General features: G+C 31.6%; 1 protein-coding gene across 1 annotated transcript in view; it reads left to right on the plus strand.

The window, feature by feature from the left end:
- Positions 1–152: 152 nt before the first annotated feature.
- LOC129220232 (lisH domain-containing protein ARMC9-like) overlaps positions 153–16,906 on the plus strand; it is a 31,145-nt gene continuing 14,391 nt past the window's right edge. Inside the window, exons 1-8 of the mRNA XM_054854597.1 lie at positions 153–271; positions 5,006–5,131; positions 6,325–6,492; positions 8,272–8,427; positions 9,553–9,654; positions 11,441–11,465; positions 12,525–12,616; positions 14,398–14,472. Of these exons, the coding sequence (XP_054710572.1) occupies positions 218–271; positions 5,006–5,131; positions 6,325–6,492; positions 8,272–8,427; positions 9,553–9,654; positions 11,441–11,465; positions 12,525–12,616; positions 14,398–14,472 (798 nt within the window). The 5' untranslated portion in view covers positions 153–217. The remainder of the gene's footprint in view (positions 272–5,005; positions 5,132–6,324; positions 6,493–8,271; positions 8,428–9,552; positions 9,655–11,440; positions 11,466–12,524; positions 12,617–14,397; positions 14,473–16,906) is intronic.

Genomic DNA, 16,906 nt, shown 5'->3' on the forward strand with positions numbered 1-16,906 from the left:
GTACAGCTATCAAAGGTAAACAAAAGAATCAAATTCATATTATCGTTTACTTTATGGTTCTGACATCTTTTTAGCATTATTGTTATTACCATTGGAAAGCAAGGGTTGCTCTTTAAAATGCTAAAAAATTTCAGAAAGAAAGGATTGCTATTATAATCTTATTTATGGTGGCAAAAATATTGCAACGTCATGATTTTGCAAATTGTTTTGTGAGAAGATGTCTGGTTCAATATCGTCTGTGGAAGGAGAGTTGAATGCAATAATTAAAGAAGTTTGTAATAACACTATTATTATTTCATTTATTAAAATTATTGTTATCTTATTTATAATACGATGCCTCTAAACTTTTAATGGCGAAAAATGTTTAATACGTGTGGTATTCTTAGGTTCAATTAATTGCGGTGTACTTCAGAGAAGCGTGAAACCAGTTCACTGCTTTGCTAAAGCAGAAATATAACTTATTTATAGTTGAGTAAAAAACTTTACTTGCTTTTTGTGTTTTACCATTCATAGGAAGTTGCCCATTTTTTTAAACTAATCAACATTGTCTTCATTTTCAACTTTAGTGTCCCCCCCCCCAAAAAAAAAGTTTGAAAAACCATAAATTAATACTGTAGCAAGGGGAGATGGGGCACATTTGTCCACTTTATTACTTATCATTTTTTACCTCATCAAAAAATTTAATGAGCAGTTCGATTTTCTACAGTAAGTTTCACTAAACACTTCTCAACACCACAGATTTTTTGGAAGTGTTGAGTTGATAAACTTTTTTTTATGCTATTTTTTAAGGGAGCCTCCTGAAGTGGGCCAACTGCCCCACATATGGGCAAGGCCGTATCCAAAGGGGGGCCTGACGGCCCCCCCCCCCCCCCCGAAACCTGAAATGTTTTGCACCGTAAAACAGGTTTTTTTTTTTAATTCCTAATGTCAGAAAAGGAAAGTAAAAATGTTTTTTTTAAATTCTTAATTTTGCTACTATTCAAAATTTATAATATTTTGAAGAAATACAGAAAAAGCAGTTCTAGTTCTCATTAGCTGCAAGGCACACTTGAAATTTAGACCTTTAATTAGGACTTCCTGCTCTCTTTCACAATTTAATTCAGGGCAGTCCAATGTTAAGGTAGGCCCTTTGTCATTTCGGTAGATTTTTCAAGTCTATCAAACTGACTTCTATGCACTTCCTCCTCCAGGGGCGTGCACAGAAATTTTGGGACTGTCACAAATGCTTCTTTTGGGCCCCCTCCATATTGCTTACCTATATTTTCAACCCTAGGTTTAAAAATATTGGGCCACATTTAAGCTCGAGCCCGGGCCAACAGGTGTCCCTTCTCCCCTCTGTGCACGACCCTGCCCACCTCTCCCTAAAACTCTTATAAAACTTACACTGTACTGATTTCGAGCCGGGGACTCCCCAAAGGCTGGGCCCCTAGTTTCCGATTAGGCGAGTATCTTGTTACCAAGATGTGACAAATTCAGCTCCTTGATACATCCTGAGTAAAAAATGCAAAAATCACGATTCTCGCGTTTTTGTAGCAAAACTTTCAAGATCATTTTTGTGACTGATATGTTTCTTGTCTTGCATTTATTTAATGCCGAATTCAGTATCATGGAAGTTCTTTTGTTATTGCTTGTTTTTTTTCTTACTTCTACTGCATACTGTTAATATCTTTAGTATGAGAAAAAAAAATAACACTTACTCTACTCTCTTTCTTTTTCTGCACTACTTGTGATTGAAAAAAAAAGTTTGTTTCGAGAAATATTTCGTTGCACTTATTTTTAACTTAAAACGGGTGTGTCTTACAAAGTTATAATCATTTTGTAAGACTGCAATCAACTTCTGAAAAGTGTAAATAAAGAGCTTCAAATAATTTCAACTGTTCGAGAGTCTGAAAATTATTTAAGTTTTTGAAATTCCTTGAAAAGTTCTTCAATTTTGTATCTTATCAAGAAAATAAAGTATGAATTGTCTAAATGACCAGAATATTACTCTTCCGTTCTTATTTTCTGAATGTCTACACCATTTCTTTTAAACTATTTTGAACAATTTTCATGCTGTAGGGCATTTAATGAAAAAAAAGGGGGGTAGGGGGAGTGATCAAAAACAAACTTCACTAAAAGCCGATATGAGCAGATGACGAAGTGCTTCTCTTTTCTCCTCTCTCGTTTTTCCCCTCTGTCCATTAAGTTCCATGATTTGTCGAGCAAGCAGTTTTTATTTTGTTTGATCTTGATTTGCAAAAGAATGTATAACTTTTAAAAAACTTTGTTTGCCTATTTTTTTTTCATATTTTTGTAGTCACAATTACCTAATATAAGGCCTCAAAATACAGCTTTTTTTTCCGAAAATTTCTCGGGGGGAAAACCCCCGACCCCATGAAATTATGGATGTTCTACATCCGACTCAAAGGGACACTCTCCTTTTATCTTTACCACTACAAGGTGAATAAGAAAAATAATAAGAAATTAAAATAACAACAGTTCAAACTGTGGAATCATTAAAAATCGAGACAAAAAGTCTTCTATGTTAACATTTTTATGCGTTTGGTGTGTCTATATATACTATATGTGTGTGTGTGTTAGGGGAGGGCAATGTGCTAATCCGGGCCCCTCCCGAAAAAAATTTCTGGATATGGCCTTGCATATGGGGTACGTTGGTTCGGCTGGTGGGGCAGGTTGACCGCATAACTGAAACAACATTTGATATAATTTTAGTGATAAATACTATCAAACTTTGTAACTACCTTATTCTCTGTAGTGTGTAGAGTGAAAAATATAAAGTTTAAAGATAAATATAACATATTAAATTGATTTTAATTGATAAATCATCTTACTTTAAAAACAGCCAATACGAATTCACCATTAGTGCATACAATTATTTTTTTTAAATCAAAAGAAAAATCAATTATTGAATATTCATGAGACAATTAATGCAGAATAAAGTTAACTAAAGATGCGTTAAATGTAGCACTTTTATTGGACTGAGTTTTGGAAGGATAAGTCATATGTTACTTTTATGTAAAGTTACATCAATATTTGCTAAAGGGAAAAGGCTCTTTTTTTCTTCATTGCATTGCATAAAAAATTTCAAAAAGAAAAGAACCCTGTTATACTAATCCCATATATTTCAAAGAAAAAGTACAATAAAATTGAAAACTTTAAGTTAGGATATCTTTGTGTTCTAAAATCAAAATGAGATAATCTTATGTAAAAGTTTTTTTTTTTTTTTTTTTTGTATTCATTTAATTTATTCCCCAATTTATTTTGTTTCTATGTAGAATGCTTATTTAGCAAAAAAAAAATTGTTTAGTACAGAAACTTTATTATAGCGTGTATTACCTATTTTACTCTTAGAAAACAATTGTGTGCAAAAATTTAGTTGAAAATGTAAATACTAAAAAAGCACAGATATGAAATAAATCTTTTGATAAAATTAATTTAGTACAATTTTTGTTAATTAATTATGAAATATATCTTTGTTTTTTTTCCCTAAGTTTTTATTATTATTATTTTGTAACATGAAATGAAATGAATGTATAATATACAAACACTTAGAATATTGTTATAGTTATTGAGATTTAAGAGAAGAAAAAAAGTTTTTAAATTGTGTAGGTTAGGTTGGTCTGGTCCAACGTGCCCCATAAATAGTGAACCAACCTTATTCTTTTTGACAAAAAAAGAAAAAATTGCCAATTATTATGAACTACTATTTCTTGGTCATAAAATAAAATAAAAATTATTAATAGTATTAAAATAATTGAGACTGGTTCAACATGCCCCGCAGTCCAATGAACTCCACAGGGCTGGATTTAGGAGAGGGCACGCGGGGCTACTGCCCCGGGGCCTCCACAACAAAGGGGCCCCCACAATAAAATTTTTACAAAATATCCTAACTTTCACGGGTCAAAAATATCGGATATATACATATATATTAAAATATTCGGATATATATCAAGGTATCGGATATTTTTGAAAATATGATGATCTTTTCGAACCCTGGTTAGGGGCCTCCACTCCTTCATTGCCCCAGGGCCTCCACACTTCCAAATCTGGCCCTGGTACTCGATCTCATTAACCAGGATTGGACAATGCCTCCTAAATACTAAATGCCTGTCGCTTTCTCACTTTTAACATAGAGCAAAATGATCCCAATAATCACATTTTGGTACTCTTGCCACAGCCATCTATCGAAGGTATTAAAAATTAATAGCAAAGTTAAGCAATTGGTTAGCTTCTAAATTTAAATTTTGGAATTAACCAATAAACAGTCAGGTTTGAATTGCCTGGATCCATCGCCATAGCAACGCTATCCTTGTATTGCCACCAGGTAGTGTTGAAAGTGTACCGGCAGAGAATCACTTTTTGAAGCAAATGTGATAGACATTTAGTATTTAGGAGGCGTTAGATCGGATTATCCTGATTTCAGTTTATCCGAGAAATTTTAAAACATTCTATGAAACTTTTTCAACAAGATGAAGGTAACACACCTGCAGAAAAAATAACATTAAAGAACTTCCAAAGCATAATTAATCCTAGAGCAAACAAAAAATTAAAAACATCTGTTTTTAATTTTGTGACTGCAAAAATTAAAAACTGTTTTTAATCACATCATCAATTTCATTTATCATAAATAAAAAGGTAAATTAAATTACTATTGCCTAGATGTAAATTTGGATAAATATTAAAAATTTTCTCATTTTTCAATGATTCTGTTGTTGAACACTTTCTTCGGAATAATTAATGTCCTGTTGTATAATTTGGCATTTTATATAATTTTTCAGAAGAAATTCTTCAAAATTTCCATACATTGGATTATTTGAGATTTGCTTATATGGGTTGTGGCATTACCCAACCATTCCTTTTAATTGTAAGTCTACTATACATTGAGTAAACACGTCTCCTAAACTTTAAATAAATCTTGTTTTATAATATTACACAAAATGTTTATATCCTATATAGGTATCAAATAGTTACCGAACTACATCTTTTTCATTATTTTATGTCTTAGTTTTTAGAATATTCCAAGTTGAGTTCTACTTTGGCTACCTTTGAAGAAGAATGTCAAAGGTTTGGGAAACCTATACAAGTTAATGCTGGTAAAAATAGAAGAGATGAAAGGATTTGTAAAATCAAGGTAATGGAATTTTTTAAATATTATTTGTGTAAGTTCATTATTTCTAGAATATTCAGTATTAAAATATTTTTTGAAAACAGTTTGTATTTTTTGTTTCATTTTTAATTTCCTTAATATATTGTTGCCTTTACTAATACAAGCGATATAAGTAAAGGCAACAATTAACCTTTGTTGCCTTTACTAATATCGCTTATATTAGTAGCAATAGTATGCTGTTTCAGTATTCTAGCAGGGTTTGAAAACACACGTGTTTTTTTTTTTTTTTTTTTGGAAAGGGGGGGGGTCTGTGATCATCTCAATCTATATTTAAACATTGTATCAACTATGGCTTTGCTACTTTTACTTTTCATAAAGCTATTTATAAATTTTAATCATGTGAATTTGATTATATGAATTTAAGAACAGTTTAGTATTTATATGAAATATTATCAAAACTTCTTTTTCTGAAGCATCCCCATTCAAGAAGCAGACCTTTCCTCTGTTCAGAAACAAATTATGTCAGTAACATTTTGAAGAAAGTGCTCCTTGAGATCCCTAAATACATTATATTGTAACATATTTTTTACAGTTTGATCTTACACCTGTGACAAAGTTTTAAAATAAAGGGGACAGCATGAACCATAAACATAAGTAATACCAAATTCATTGTTTCAAGAATTTGGAAGGAAAAAATTTTAACAGTACAATAGAGTCCCAAAAAATCTGAGGTAATTGTGGTTCACATCACCTCAGATTAGTGAAAACTCGGATTATCCAGAAAATTCTTCCAGATAAACAAATTTACACTATTTGGATGACATGACGAGGAGCACTTTTTACCTTCTTGTGTACAAAGAAGAGGAAGTATTGTCTTCACGAAAAATGCATCACACAAATTTCAAGATTAATTTTCCTTTTAGCTCCATCGAAACAATTTTTGTCTTGAGTATTAAAATTACTTCCACAAGTAATAAAATTATGAATTTCCGATGGTGAATTTCTTTATTGCACTTTATTTTCATTGTTTCGATATAATGTTAAAATTTTTGTGCTGCTTTTAAAACAGCATATTTTGGAAATTTCATGGGGAAATATTCATTTTTATAAGTTCAAGCAAAAACTTAGTGATAGAAAAAAAAAGAATGATTACAAAAATTGCTTGAAGTTGGAGCCACAAATATCATATATATATATTTATTTTTCTTTGTTTTTAGAATGAGATGTTGGAGCATTTCGATAATGGAAAACGTACAGAATTTCTTTCGGAGTGGGAAACTCATATCACCCCAGAAATGAGAGAAAATAATCTTTTTTGCCAGAAGCTGGAATTCAATTTACAAATACATTTTGCTGTTCTGCCAATGCGCAAAATTGATCATTGGGTAGAAAATTTTCTTTTTTATCCTTTTCCCCTTTAAATAATGAGGAACAAAATGTTTTTAAAAATATTAATAATACAAATATAGAGTAGAAACTCGTTAAACTGCCACCCTTAATGATGGGCTGAAAGCTGGCGAAAGACAGCAGTTTAAGGAGAGAATTTGTATTGCATTCTTACACTTAACGATTTTTTCACCACCTTTCTTGGCAAAGTAAGAGGGTGGCAGTTTAACGAGGTTTGACTGTAAGTACAAAGATATTCTGTGATAAGCATTTCATATTTTCTTTTTTGTAGCAAAGCAGCAGATTTTTTTTTTTTTGGTTTCTTATGCTTATTCAGGGCCGGATTTAGGGAAAGGCAGGTGGGGCTGTTGCCCCGTTGCCTCCACAACAAAGGGGCCCCCAAAATGAAATTTTTACAAAATATCCTAACTTTCACGGGTTGAAAATATCGGATATATACATATAATCAAAGTATCGGATATTTTCGAAAATATGATGATCTTTCCGAACCTTGATTTGGGGCCTCCACTCCTTCGTTGCCCCAGCGCCTCCACAGTTCCAAATTCGGCCTTGTGCTTATTCCATTCATTTTCTCTTTTGAATGATTGCCATTTGTGATTTCTACAACTATCAATACTAAATATGTGTGTGTGTGTGTGTGTGTTTTTTTTTTTTTTTTGGAGTGGAAGTAGATTTTATTTATTACCCCTCCCATCCTTTCTATATTTTGAATTGTTAAAATTTGAAAATTTTGTCCAACATTGAAAATAATGTGATGCCTGTGGCTGCAGTCTTGAAGCAAGCTTTTGACTGTTCACTTACATGGCAGTCCTTGAGTTCCTTAAAAGATAGTGAAGATATACATCAGTGAGCATTGACCTAATAGGTGATTTTACTACTTGAAATCTTGGAAAGTGTTGGCTTACCTGTCTACAATTTCCTCCAAAAAATGAACATAACCAGTTGCAAATCATTTTGTAATTAAAATAATTCCAAAGAGTGGCTTGGTAAAGCATTAACAAAACCTTGCTAGTTTAAATGTCTTTAAGAGACATTAATTTTAGGCAAGTTTCATATTTGAGCATAAGTGAAAACAGTTTGTTTTGGAATGATATTAAGATTTTAAAATTAAATAAAGTATTGCATGAAATAGGTTTCTGGAACCACATTCCACCAAGTAGAAACATACCGAACACTGAACACCATAGCTAGATGATATAGACGCAGACGGGCACGCCATGCACAGATGCATTTGCTGCTATGCAAATACATTTGCTGTGGATATGTGCATTGCCTGATAATTGTTACTTAATATGAATATTAAACTTTGATTATCTTCAAAATCTATGGAAGATTAATGAAAAGGTTCCTCTACTTTCATACATACATGATTGAAAGCAAAAGAGATTATCATACTAAAAATTTCATCTACCTACTGCATATTGTTTTTCATACCTGCAGATAGTTTTGAGTTGTGTGTGCAGATACTTTATATTTTTATTTTATTAATGCTAAGGTATGCTAATAAGTTACGCATTATTAAGTTGCTTGAAAAATATACTTATCAATGTTTATGTGAAAATACAAGTTCAGAAAGAGATGGATCTCAAATAAAAATGTGTAGACTTATACTAAAATAAAAGATTATATGTATTTAAAATCAAATCCAAGAACTTGATTTGAATTTTAAACATTAGCTAATATGCTGTTTTTATGCTTATTGTAGTACTTTTGTAAAATGTATTCTTATTTATATTAATGATTTTGCTTTTTTTAAGTGTAAAGAAGAAGTAGAAGAAGCAGTTCTTCATTTTCATTATTATTTGGAGAGCAAAGGTGCTCTTCTGAGTGATTGTCCAGAGCTACTCCCTTATTATGCTTTGCCCTATGTTCCTCGTCCAAACACCCATCCTTCATTTCAAAAAATCTTTGAGGTACTGAATGAAGTTATGCACTAAAATGTGTCAGTGTGTCTGCACAATATTTAAATGTTTGAAATTTTATTGAATTTTTTAATGCTTATTTATTCTTAGCTTTAAGTCAGTCATGTCAGTATAACTCAAATATTTCTAAAATGTAGATGTCTTTACAACAAAATAAAATATAAGCTTTTCAAAGAAATATAGAATAATTATTTGTCTATATTATTTAAATCATTAACTTCTTTCCAGCTTTTATCAACCATTTCATCAATGCACTATCACATACAGTACAGTATTTCTGTTTTTAATTTTGTTCTTTTTGGTGGGAGGCGAACTCACAGAGCAGGACGCTTGGAGAAGAAGAATTACTTGGGGCTGACAATGGTTCCAACCCAGAAAAAAATCCATTTCATGCATTTTAATATTTTGCCTTCATTTGCTGTTTTTGATTGCATGTAAAATTTGACTAACTTTAAATCTGTCACATGAATAATTTCTTCATTTTCACTATTATAGTGTCTCACTTATTATTAAAGTGATCTTCCACTACTTATGCCAATCAGTATTGTGTTTTACATTTCATTTAGCAAAACATTTAAATATTGGAACAAACAAAAACTATATTAAAAAAGTTTATATGCTCTTTAAAAGCGCTTTCTGTTGTAGCATTACAATATATGTAAGATCTGCTCCCTGCATATGTCTGGAAAAACTACCAGTTTTTGGAAAAAATGTTAGTGAACTTTTTTCCTTGATCAAGCATTAGGGAAGGATTAGAACCTTTGTAAAATTTTTGAGGAAATTTCGTTTCCTTAGCTCTTCCTTAGTCTGTTTTTATGCATTGCTTCAAATTAGAATAATATAATAATAACATTAGAGTTTGAGATGCAATAAAACTTAGTCCTGTACTGTGTTAAAGTGTTCTTATGTTTTCATATTAGTTTTATTTTAGTTTATCAGTCAGAGTTTTACTAAAAAAAGGCTGTTAATTGAGAGAAAAGCTGAAGAAAAAATTTGAAAGTACTCCCTAATACAATTATAACATATTTGAGTGTTTCACATACTTTTGTTTATTAGTATCATTCATTGTTAAATTTTGAATAGAATAGGCTGTAAACACTTTTTAACGTCACCTAGGAATCTTGGATAATCAACCTAAGGAAAAAATTGGAGACGTTTTTGTTTGAAGCATTGAAGAATGATGAAGAAGAGCCTGAGCCTAGGCTTATTGAACTATATGTATCCTTTTCTTTGGGAATTACGAATGTCTGGTGTGTTGTTTTTTGCTTGGCTATAATGATATTGTCGCCTCAGAGCAACCCGCAAGGGCGCCCATATAGGGGGCAAGAGGGGTATTAAAAATGTTAAATTTTAATGACTCTAATCTGTTCTAAAATCAGTTTCCATGGGGAAAATATCCTGCTATACCATGATTAAAATAGCTGAGCCCCCTTACAATTTTGCATATGGGCACCCATGAGCAACCGTAAGACATCTTTTCCGAGAAACAACAGTAAGATATCCTACTGTTGTTCTGAGGCGATGATATATAAAAACCTATTTTTACTTTTTTCTATTACTAAAATATAGAAGAAAATATTGGATTCGTGCAAATTTTCGAATTTTGACGGATTGAATGTTTTGAGGTATGCTGAGTCCATTTTGACCAGTTTTTTGTGACCGCTCAACAGCAAAAACTACCACATGAAATCGAACAAAATTGGTACACATATGTGCCCCTATATGAACTTGTACCCATTGGTTTTTAATGCCAATTCATCCAAGGGGGGGGGAGAGCAATGGGATGTTCCTTGAGTTATGAGTGCCTGCTTTTCCCCAGGAAGTAACTTGTGGAATCAAACAAAATTTGGTCCATATGTTGCCCCAACCGGTACAGGTGCTGAATCAATTTTGTTGTCAAAAGCTCAAACGGGAGTTGAGCTTTAGAACATTATTGTTGTCAATTGTGACTGCTGTATCTCAAGAAATAATGAACGGAATCAAATAAAAATTTGTCGACAAGTAGCCCTTAGAAGGTATAAGAGCTAACTCTATTTTGGCGTTAATAGTTGAAAACAGGGTGGCGCAATCGAATGTTCTTTTTTTCCATTGTGAGCGCCATATCTCAAGAAGTAGTGCTACGTTCTGGATGAAATTTGGAATAAATGTGAATTCATATGTAAACAGGCGTTGGTTCAATTTTGGCACCAATCGCTTAATGGGGAGGGGGATTTTTTTTTATGAATAAAAATAGTTTTATAAATGCATTAATAAGATAGATAAATCGTAATAGGCTGTCGTCTGCGTATTTCCCGTAATTTTAATTGTTGGAAAATAACCAGAAAAACGTGATGATTTAAACTTTTTAACTGTTGCCATCTTGTGTTTGTTAGCAAAGTAATGTTTGTAATTATTTTAAGCAAAGCTTTTAAAATAATTTTCAATTTTCATTCTTTGCTTTGCTTTCAAGATAAATCGGGAATGGGGGTGGTCGTCAATTTTTGGCGTGTGTAATTTTGTTTTTGCTGGGAATATTGCTTCCTCATCAAGCATGGGGAGGGATCAGAATTATAAGAAAGATATAGAAGAAAGTTTCGTGATGGCCACAACATACTAGTTTAATATTATGTCATTAATGGAAATTATATATTTAATAAAAATTTAGTAAATAGGAAAAATTCTTGCTTTGTTTTCACAGGAAGTATGTTGCTTCATATTTATAGACTTTTTCAGCTATTCCAACGTCATTTTAGTTTCAAAGTGCCATGATTTTATTTTGTTTAAAATTTTATGATGACAAACTACTAGTAATTCACTCCTGAAATGACACAAAATAAAATTTTATTTCATAATTTCACTTTATATATATATATATAAATGTATATATACATTTATATATATGTGTGTGTGTGTGCGCGCGCTACTTAATATTGATTCTGTTATATAAATATTCTTTCTTTGAGCAAAAAAAATTGTTGAAAAATATGAAGTTAAAAATTATTGATGTTCTACTTAACTGTGTTAGCATAATCGAGATCTGGATTTACAAGGTAATATTTTATCATAGTTTAGCCTTCATTATAATTGTTAATTATTGCTGCATTGAAATGATTGTTAAAATTAATTTATAGGAAATGCAAATAAAAAATATAGTTATTATAGATCTGCACTTTTAATTTGTCTATTGTTTCAGTATTTCAAACTTGAGGTAAGTCACAAATGCATCCATCATTGTGGGATAAGGACAGTAGTTTTCCCAAAGGTTGCGTCTAGAAATTTATTGGTTGCTTATGAATGGAACTGGAGCAAACTTAATCTGGCAACATTTTGAAGGCTAAATGATTCCTTATCACAGCATTATGACACTGCTAGGTTAGATTTACCCCAACTGTAAGTCATTTGAGTGGTCAGAGACTTTTCTTAGCTCATTTGAACAATCGAGAAATGGTTTAAAAATTGCACTCAAATCGCAATAATTGTTAGGACATTGATTATTATTTTTTGCAGCTGAAAGCTAAACTAGAAATAAAAGTTGTTCAGAAAAGATTAAGAATCTAAAGGCCTGCAAATCTCTTTTCATATTTTAAAGCAAATTAGTTTCTGAGTGGAAAAATAGTGTAAACAGTACATTTTGTATTAAAAATTTAAAAGAAAAATATTAATTTGTATGCTTAAATATGTTCTTACAATGAAGTTCTTAATTAATATACTGCAAGCAGAATATAAGCGATTTCTATTCATGCTATATTATTATTTCTTGAAAGTTCAAAAAAGACCTCTAAGAGTGACCAACCTCCATAAAAAAAAAAGTGTTCGCTTTAGAGGAGTTTCACAGAATTGTTGTTTATAGTGTGGGTGCTAGCCCTTGCAAAGCCCTGTGCAACAGGAGTTTGTGAGGTCTTTGAATACAGCAATTCCCACAGCCCTGCACTTTTAGAAAATGCTTCGGTGCTCTGTTTGGTTGCATAGTTAATAGTTAGCACATGCCTGATGCTGCCACTGGTTATTTATTTGTCAAATTCTCTGCAGAAATGATTTCAATTAGTTCATTTTGCATAATTCTGCTTTTCTTTTTTTTTGGCTTGTTTCTTAAAATTGTTTTCTTTCAGATGCTCGAAAAGAACTGCAATATTTGGAAAGGCACATAGAAGAGTCAGAAAAACGTTCTGTTCTTAATGCCAAAAAATGTGAAAAGTTGCAAGTAATTAATTATTGCTGTTATTAGTTTATTTTATATAAGATTAAAATTCTCAGTGAAAAGTTGTCATTAAAAATACTTGACTCTTTAATCGTAACAAGTATACAACTCTTTTTCTGCTCATGTTGGTTTTAACCTTGATAAAATTTTGCTCATTTTATGTTGAGTATATTGCTTTGTAATGGGTACTTCACAGGGCCCGATTAAGATATCAAGGGGCCATAGTCCAAATAATTTTTTTGTGGCCCCCTGTATTCAAACTTTATAACTTTATCCCTTGGCTGAAACAATTTTAACCATTGACTAAAGTTAATTTCATCAATTTAGAGGCCCCTAAATATCGGGCGCCCTAGGCCTGGACCTACTTGGCCTATTCAGTAATCAGGCCCTGGTACTTTAGGCTCTATTTATCTAAGACTCAGGATGAAACCTGCTTGAATTGGAGGAGGAATTTCTATCATCCATCAATGAGAGGTTGAAAGTAGATTCTCCTTCTTACCTGGGGTCAATAAATGCCTGCTCTGGCTCCACTGCAGTATGTTTTACTGAGATTAAATAATTGTGAACATTTAGTAAAAAATCCCCATAAACTTCATTGTCTTCTAAAAGAACTTTTTCTTTTCTTATGAGGTTTATGCTTGGTTTTTGCTCAAGGAGTGCAAGTTTCATACAAAAACGATGTCTATTTGATTTGTGTATTGCTAAATCCAATTAAACTGGTTTAGCTTTATTAATGTTGATCATTGTGTCGCCGTGTATGATGTGTTTTGCAATCTATAATACAATTTCATAATTTTTTCTAAAGCACAATTTTCTGGGTTTCAAATTTTACTGATGTTTTTCAAAAATGTTTGTAATTTTTACGCTTTTTCTCTATTCTGAAGCATTTGAAAACTGAAACTAAGAATAAGAATACCATAAATTCTCATAAAAACTCTATTTTTATCATGTTCTTAAATGATAAATCCACCATAATCATGTAAGACACCAAGTTTTTCCTGCTCCTCTTGCAGATATAGAATGAGAGTAATTCAAATTTCAAATGATGACTGTGAAAATATTTGTTTTATGAACAACAAAAGCTGTAAAATGATTGCATAGAAAATCTTTGCAGGATTGAAGATTTCGTAAGATTTTTCTCTCTCTCCTCAATTTATCTTGCTAAATATCATGTGGGAGTAGAGATCAGGGTTGCAGGATTGAAAACCCTAAATACTGCCCTGTAGAGGCGGCAACATAACAAAAATAAAGCAGTTTTGCAAAACAAATCAAAAGGTAATAACTAAAAATAAATAATCATCACATAAAGTCATGAAAAATTAACAAAACTATGATCATTTAAAGCATAGACTTTGCTATAAATTTTTTAGCAGATATTAATGAAACATTTGAAATTGCATTACATATTCTGAACTTCTCACTTCATGTATGTGTTTATACGTATGTATAAAAAAAGCTTCATGCTAACCTATATCCAGATATTGAGTGGTGCAGCCGGGTGGGGGGGGGGGGGGCATTAAAACTTCTTCCTAAAACAGATTTTAACACATATTGCTAATATTAATGCAGTAGTTTATATACATATATGAGTTGTTATGACAAAAAAATCCTGCCCAGAAGGTAATTCCTGACTGTGCTACTGCATATATTGATGCCAAATCGTTTTCTTTATTCAACACTTTTGGGTTATAAACTTGAAACTCATAAAATAGTATGATGACACACTTATATTTTGAAGTTCATTTTGCCTAAAGATTTCCCCTCATTTTATGCAACTTTTTCAGGAAGAATGCAGACAATTAATGGCTGTTGCATCACTGTTGGTCACAGCTCTGGAAAATGCTGTCAAAGGAAATTTGGTACAAATTGCAATGAAACAAATTTTATATTTTGCATGTACCTTGTGTTTGTTTTCATGTGATCAATTTCCTTTATAATTTAATTTGAAGATTCTCAGTGCTGGTTTTACATGTAAGCAGTACTGGTTTTCACTTAACAGTTCTAACCCAGGGGTGCCTACAAGATGGGATCAATGGTACTGACTGCACCATTGAAATTTTTAGGGGTGCTTGTTTTAAAGAGAATTTTTCTTTAGTTTTGGATTCTCTCAATCTAGGGAGGCATTTTGTAGCATTTGAGGGTGTGAGCCATCCCTCTTGGGAGGGTTGAACACTTTTATGTAACCATTTTAATAAATAAAAAGAAAGCTTTAAGGTTTAATAGTTGATGTTAACTAAGTTTAAACAATACTTCACAGTGTATAATGTAATTTCATACCTTAACAAATTGTCAAAAATATTTTTATACTTCAACAATCAACTATGCGTCAAGGAGTTAAAATTTCATTTTTATAATGATATAAATACAAAGTTTTTTACAACTATGGGACCAAAGTGTCAATGATTTAAGAAAACCAATTTAAATCGGTGATTTTAATCATGATTTAATTCATTTTATTTAATAAAAAAATCAGTGATCCAAATCCTTTTTTTTACTACCCTGGAAATCTGAATCTCACAAATTCTACTTTCCTTAGTCAGTACAATGTTTCTTCCTTATCTCATTTATTTCCCTCCATGGTTTATTTTCACTTTCTCACATCTGTAGGGGCTGAGAAATTTCCCCATTTGATTTTGTACTCAGCAATTCAACAAATCAAATAAGGACGTAAAAGACTGCACAACTGGCAATTTTGTTGAAATCTTGAATTTTTTAATTTTTTTTTTAAAATATTATTGCTATATTGTTTCAATTAACATTTCTGTAAAACATTATTTCTAAAATCTGTTATTAAATTTTTAAAGGAAGTCATTATTTGGTTTGTCCATTCTACTCTGCTCCAGAAGTTTCACTAGGGACAAAATCCTTTAGTGCAGTTTTTTGCACCTCAACAAAATGTATTTTATTTGCAGATATATACCGTAAACTGAGTCCAGTTTTATATATATGAAGAATAGTTGAATTTGTGATTTTAAAATTTATTTTGTTTTTTTATTTATTTGATTTTGGGTAAAAAAGTCTCATTTAAGTACAGTAGACACTTGTTTTACACAGGTTTATTTTATGCGGATTCGATTATATGCGGTTTAAGATTTGACACTTTTATTTTATTTTATGTGGATGCGGCATCGCATATAGATAAAATTATCCCCTCTTTTGAAATCCAAACTCTTGAGATTGCAGATCACATGCAATGAACTGCATTTTGGAATGCTAATAAGTGAGCTTAGGCCACTGGAGACATTTTTGCGATTGGTTCCAGAGCTCTTTCCTGAAGTAAGGATATTCAACTCGCCCGATTCAGAGCTCACTGAAAAAAGAGCTTTTAGAAGTGACAAAGGAGAATGAAACCGACAATGGTATCGACATCGATGACACACAACCAAAAGCTTTCACACTGAAAATTTTGAGCCATTCCTTGACAATGACAAATGATTTTTCTGGTTTATTAGTGAAGGAAGATCCTGTCATGAAAATTAAGTGAGTGATTATGGAAGCGTTAATGCCCCACAAAAACCTACAGAGGGAAAAAATTGTATTGAATGCCAAAAAAATAATTTAAGCATCTCTTTTTATAAACATTAAGTTATTTCATGTTTTCTTTATGAGCGTTGTGTATCTGTATTGGAATAAGTACGCATTAAACTAATTACAGTCGAGTCCCGGCTTACACGAGGGATGCGTTCCAAGACCTCTTGCGTAAGTTGAAATTTCGCGTTGTGGAAAAGGGTATGTGTAAAAACTTTTATAAACATATTTAATTATTTTAGACATTTGTAAACATCACCTCAAACTGTTAAAAACCATTTCTTAACTATACATTACTGTTTCTTACATAAAAAACTGAGTTTTTATTTGTATTTAAAAAAAAAACATTTTATTCCACAGAAAATACTGCTATGGTGCACAAAATCAATGATTAATGGGAAAGAAAGACATAAAATAAGCCACTATGGTACATACAGTATGTAGTAAGAAAAACAGATGCACTATAGTTGTAATGTACAGTAGATCCAGTAATGATAATTGTAACTTAAGAAAATTAAGATGTATGCTGTGTGATCAAACCGTTATTCTTATATATTGTTAAATACACAATACAATTGCTTCACTAGTTCTTTTATAACGTTTTCATCTACGACAAAACCCCTCTTAATGATTTCTTAAATTCACAATACGAAAGCAGCTTCCATTTTCATAATTTTTGCATTTTTCTTAGATACTACTCAGTAAACTTTTATGGATTTCCTGTTTTTGACTTTCAATTGTACAAATGGAAGATTCACTCATACT

This window comes from Uloborus diversus, chromosome 4 (assembly GCF_026930045.1).
Source record: "Uloborus diversus isolate 005 chromosome 4, Udiv.v.3.1, whole genome shotgun sequence".
Lineage (NCBI taxonomy): Eukaryota > Metazoa > Arthropoda > Arachnida > Araneae > Uloboridae > Uloborus > Uloborus diversus.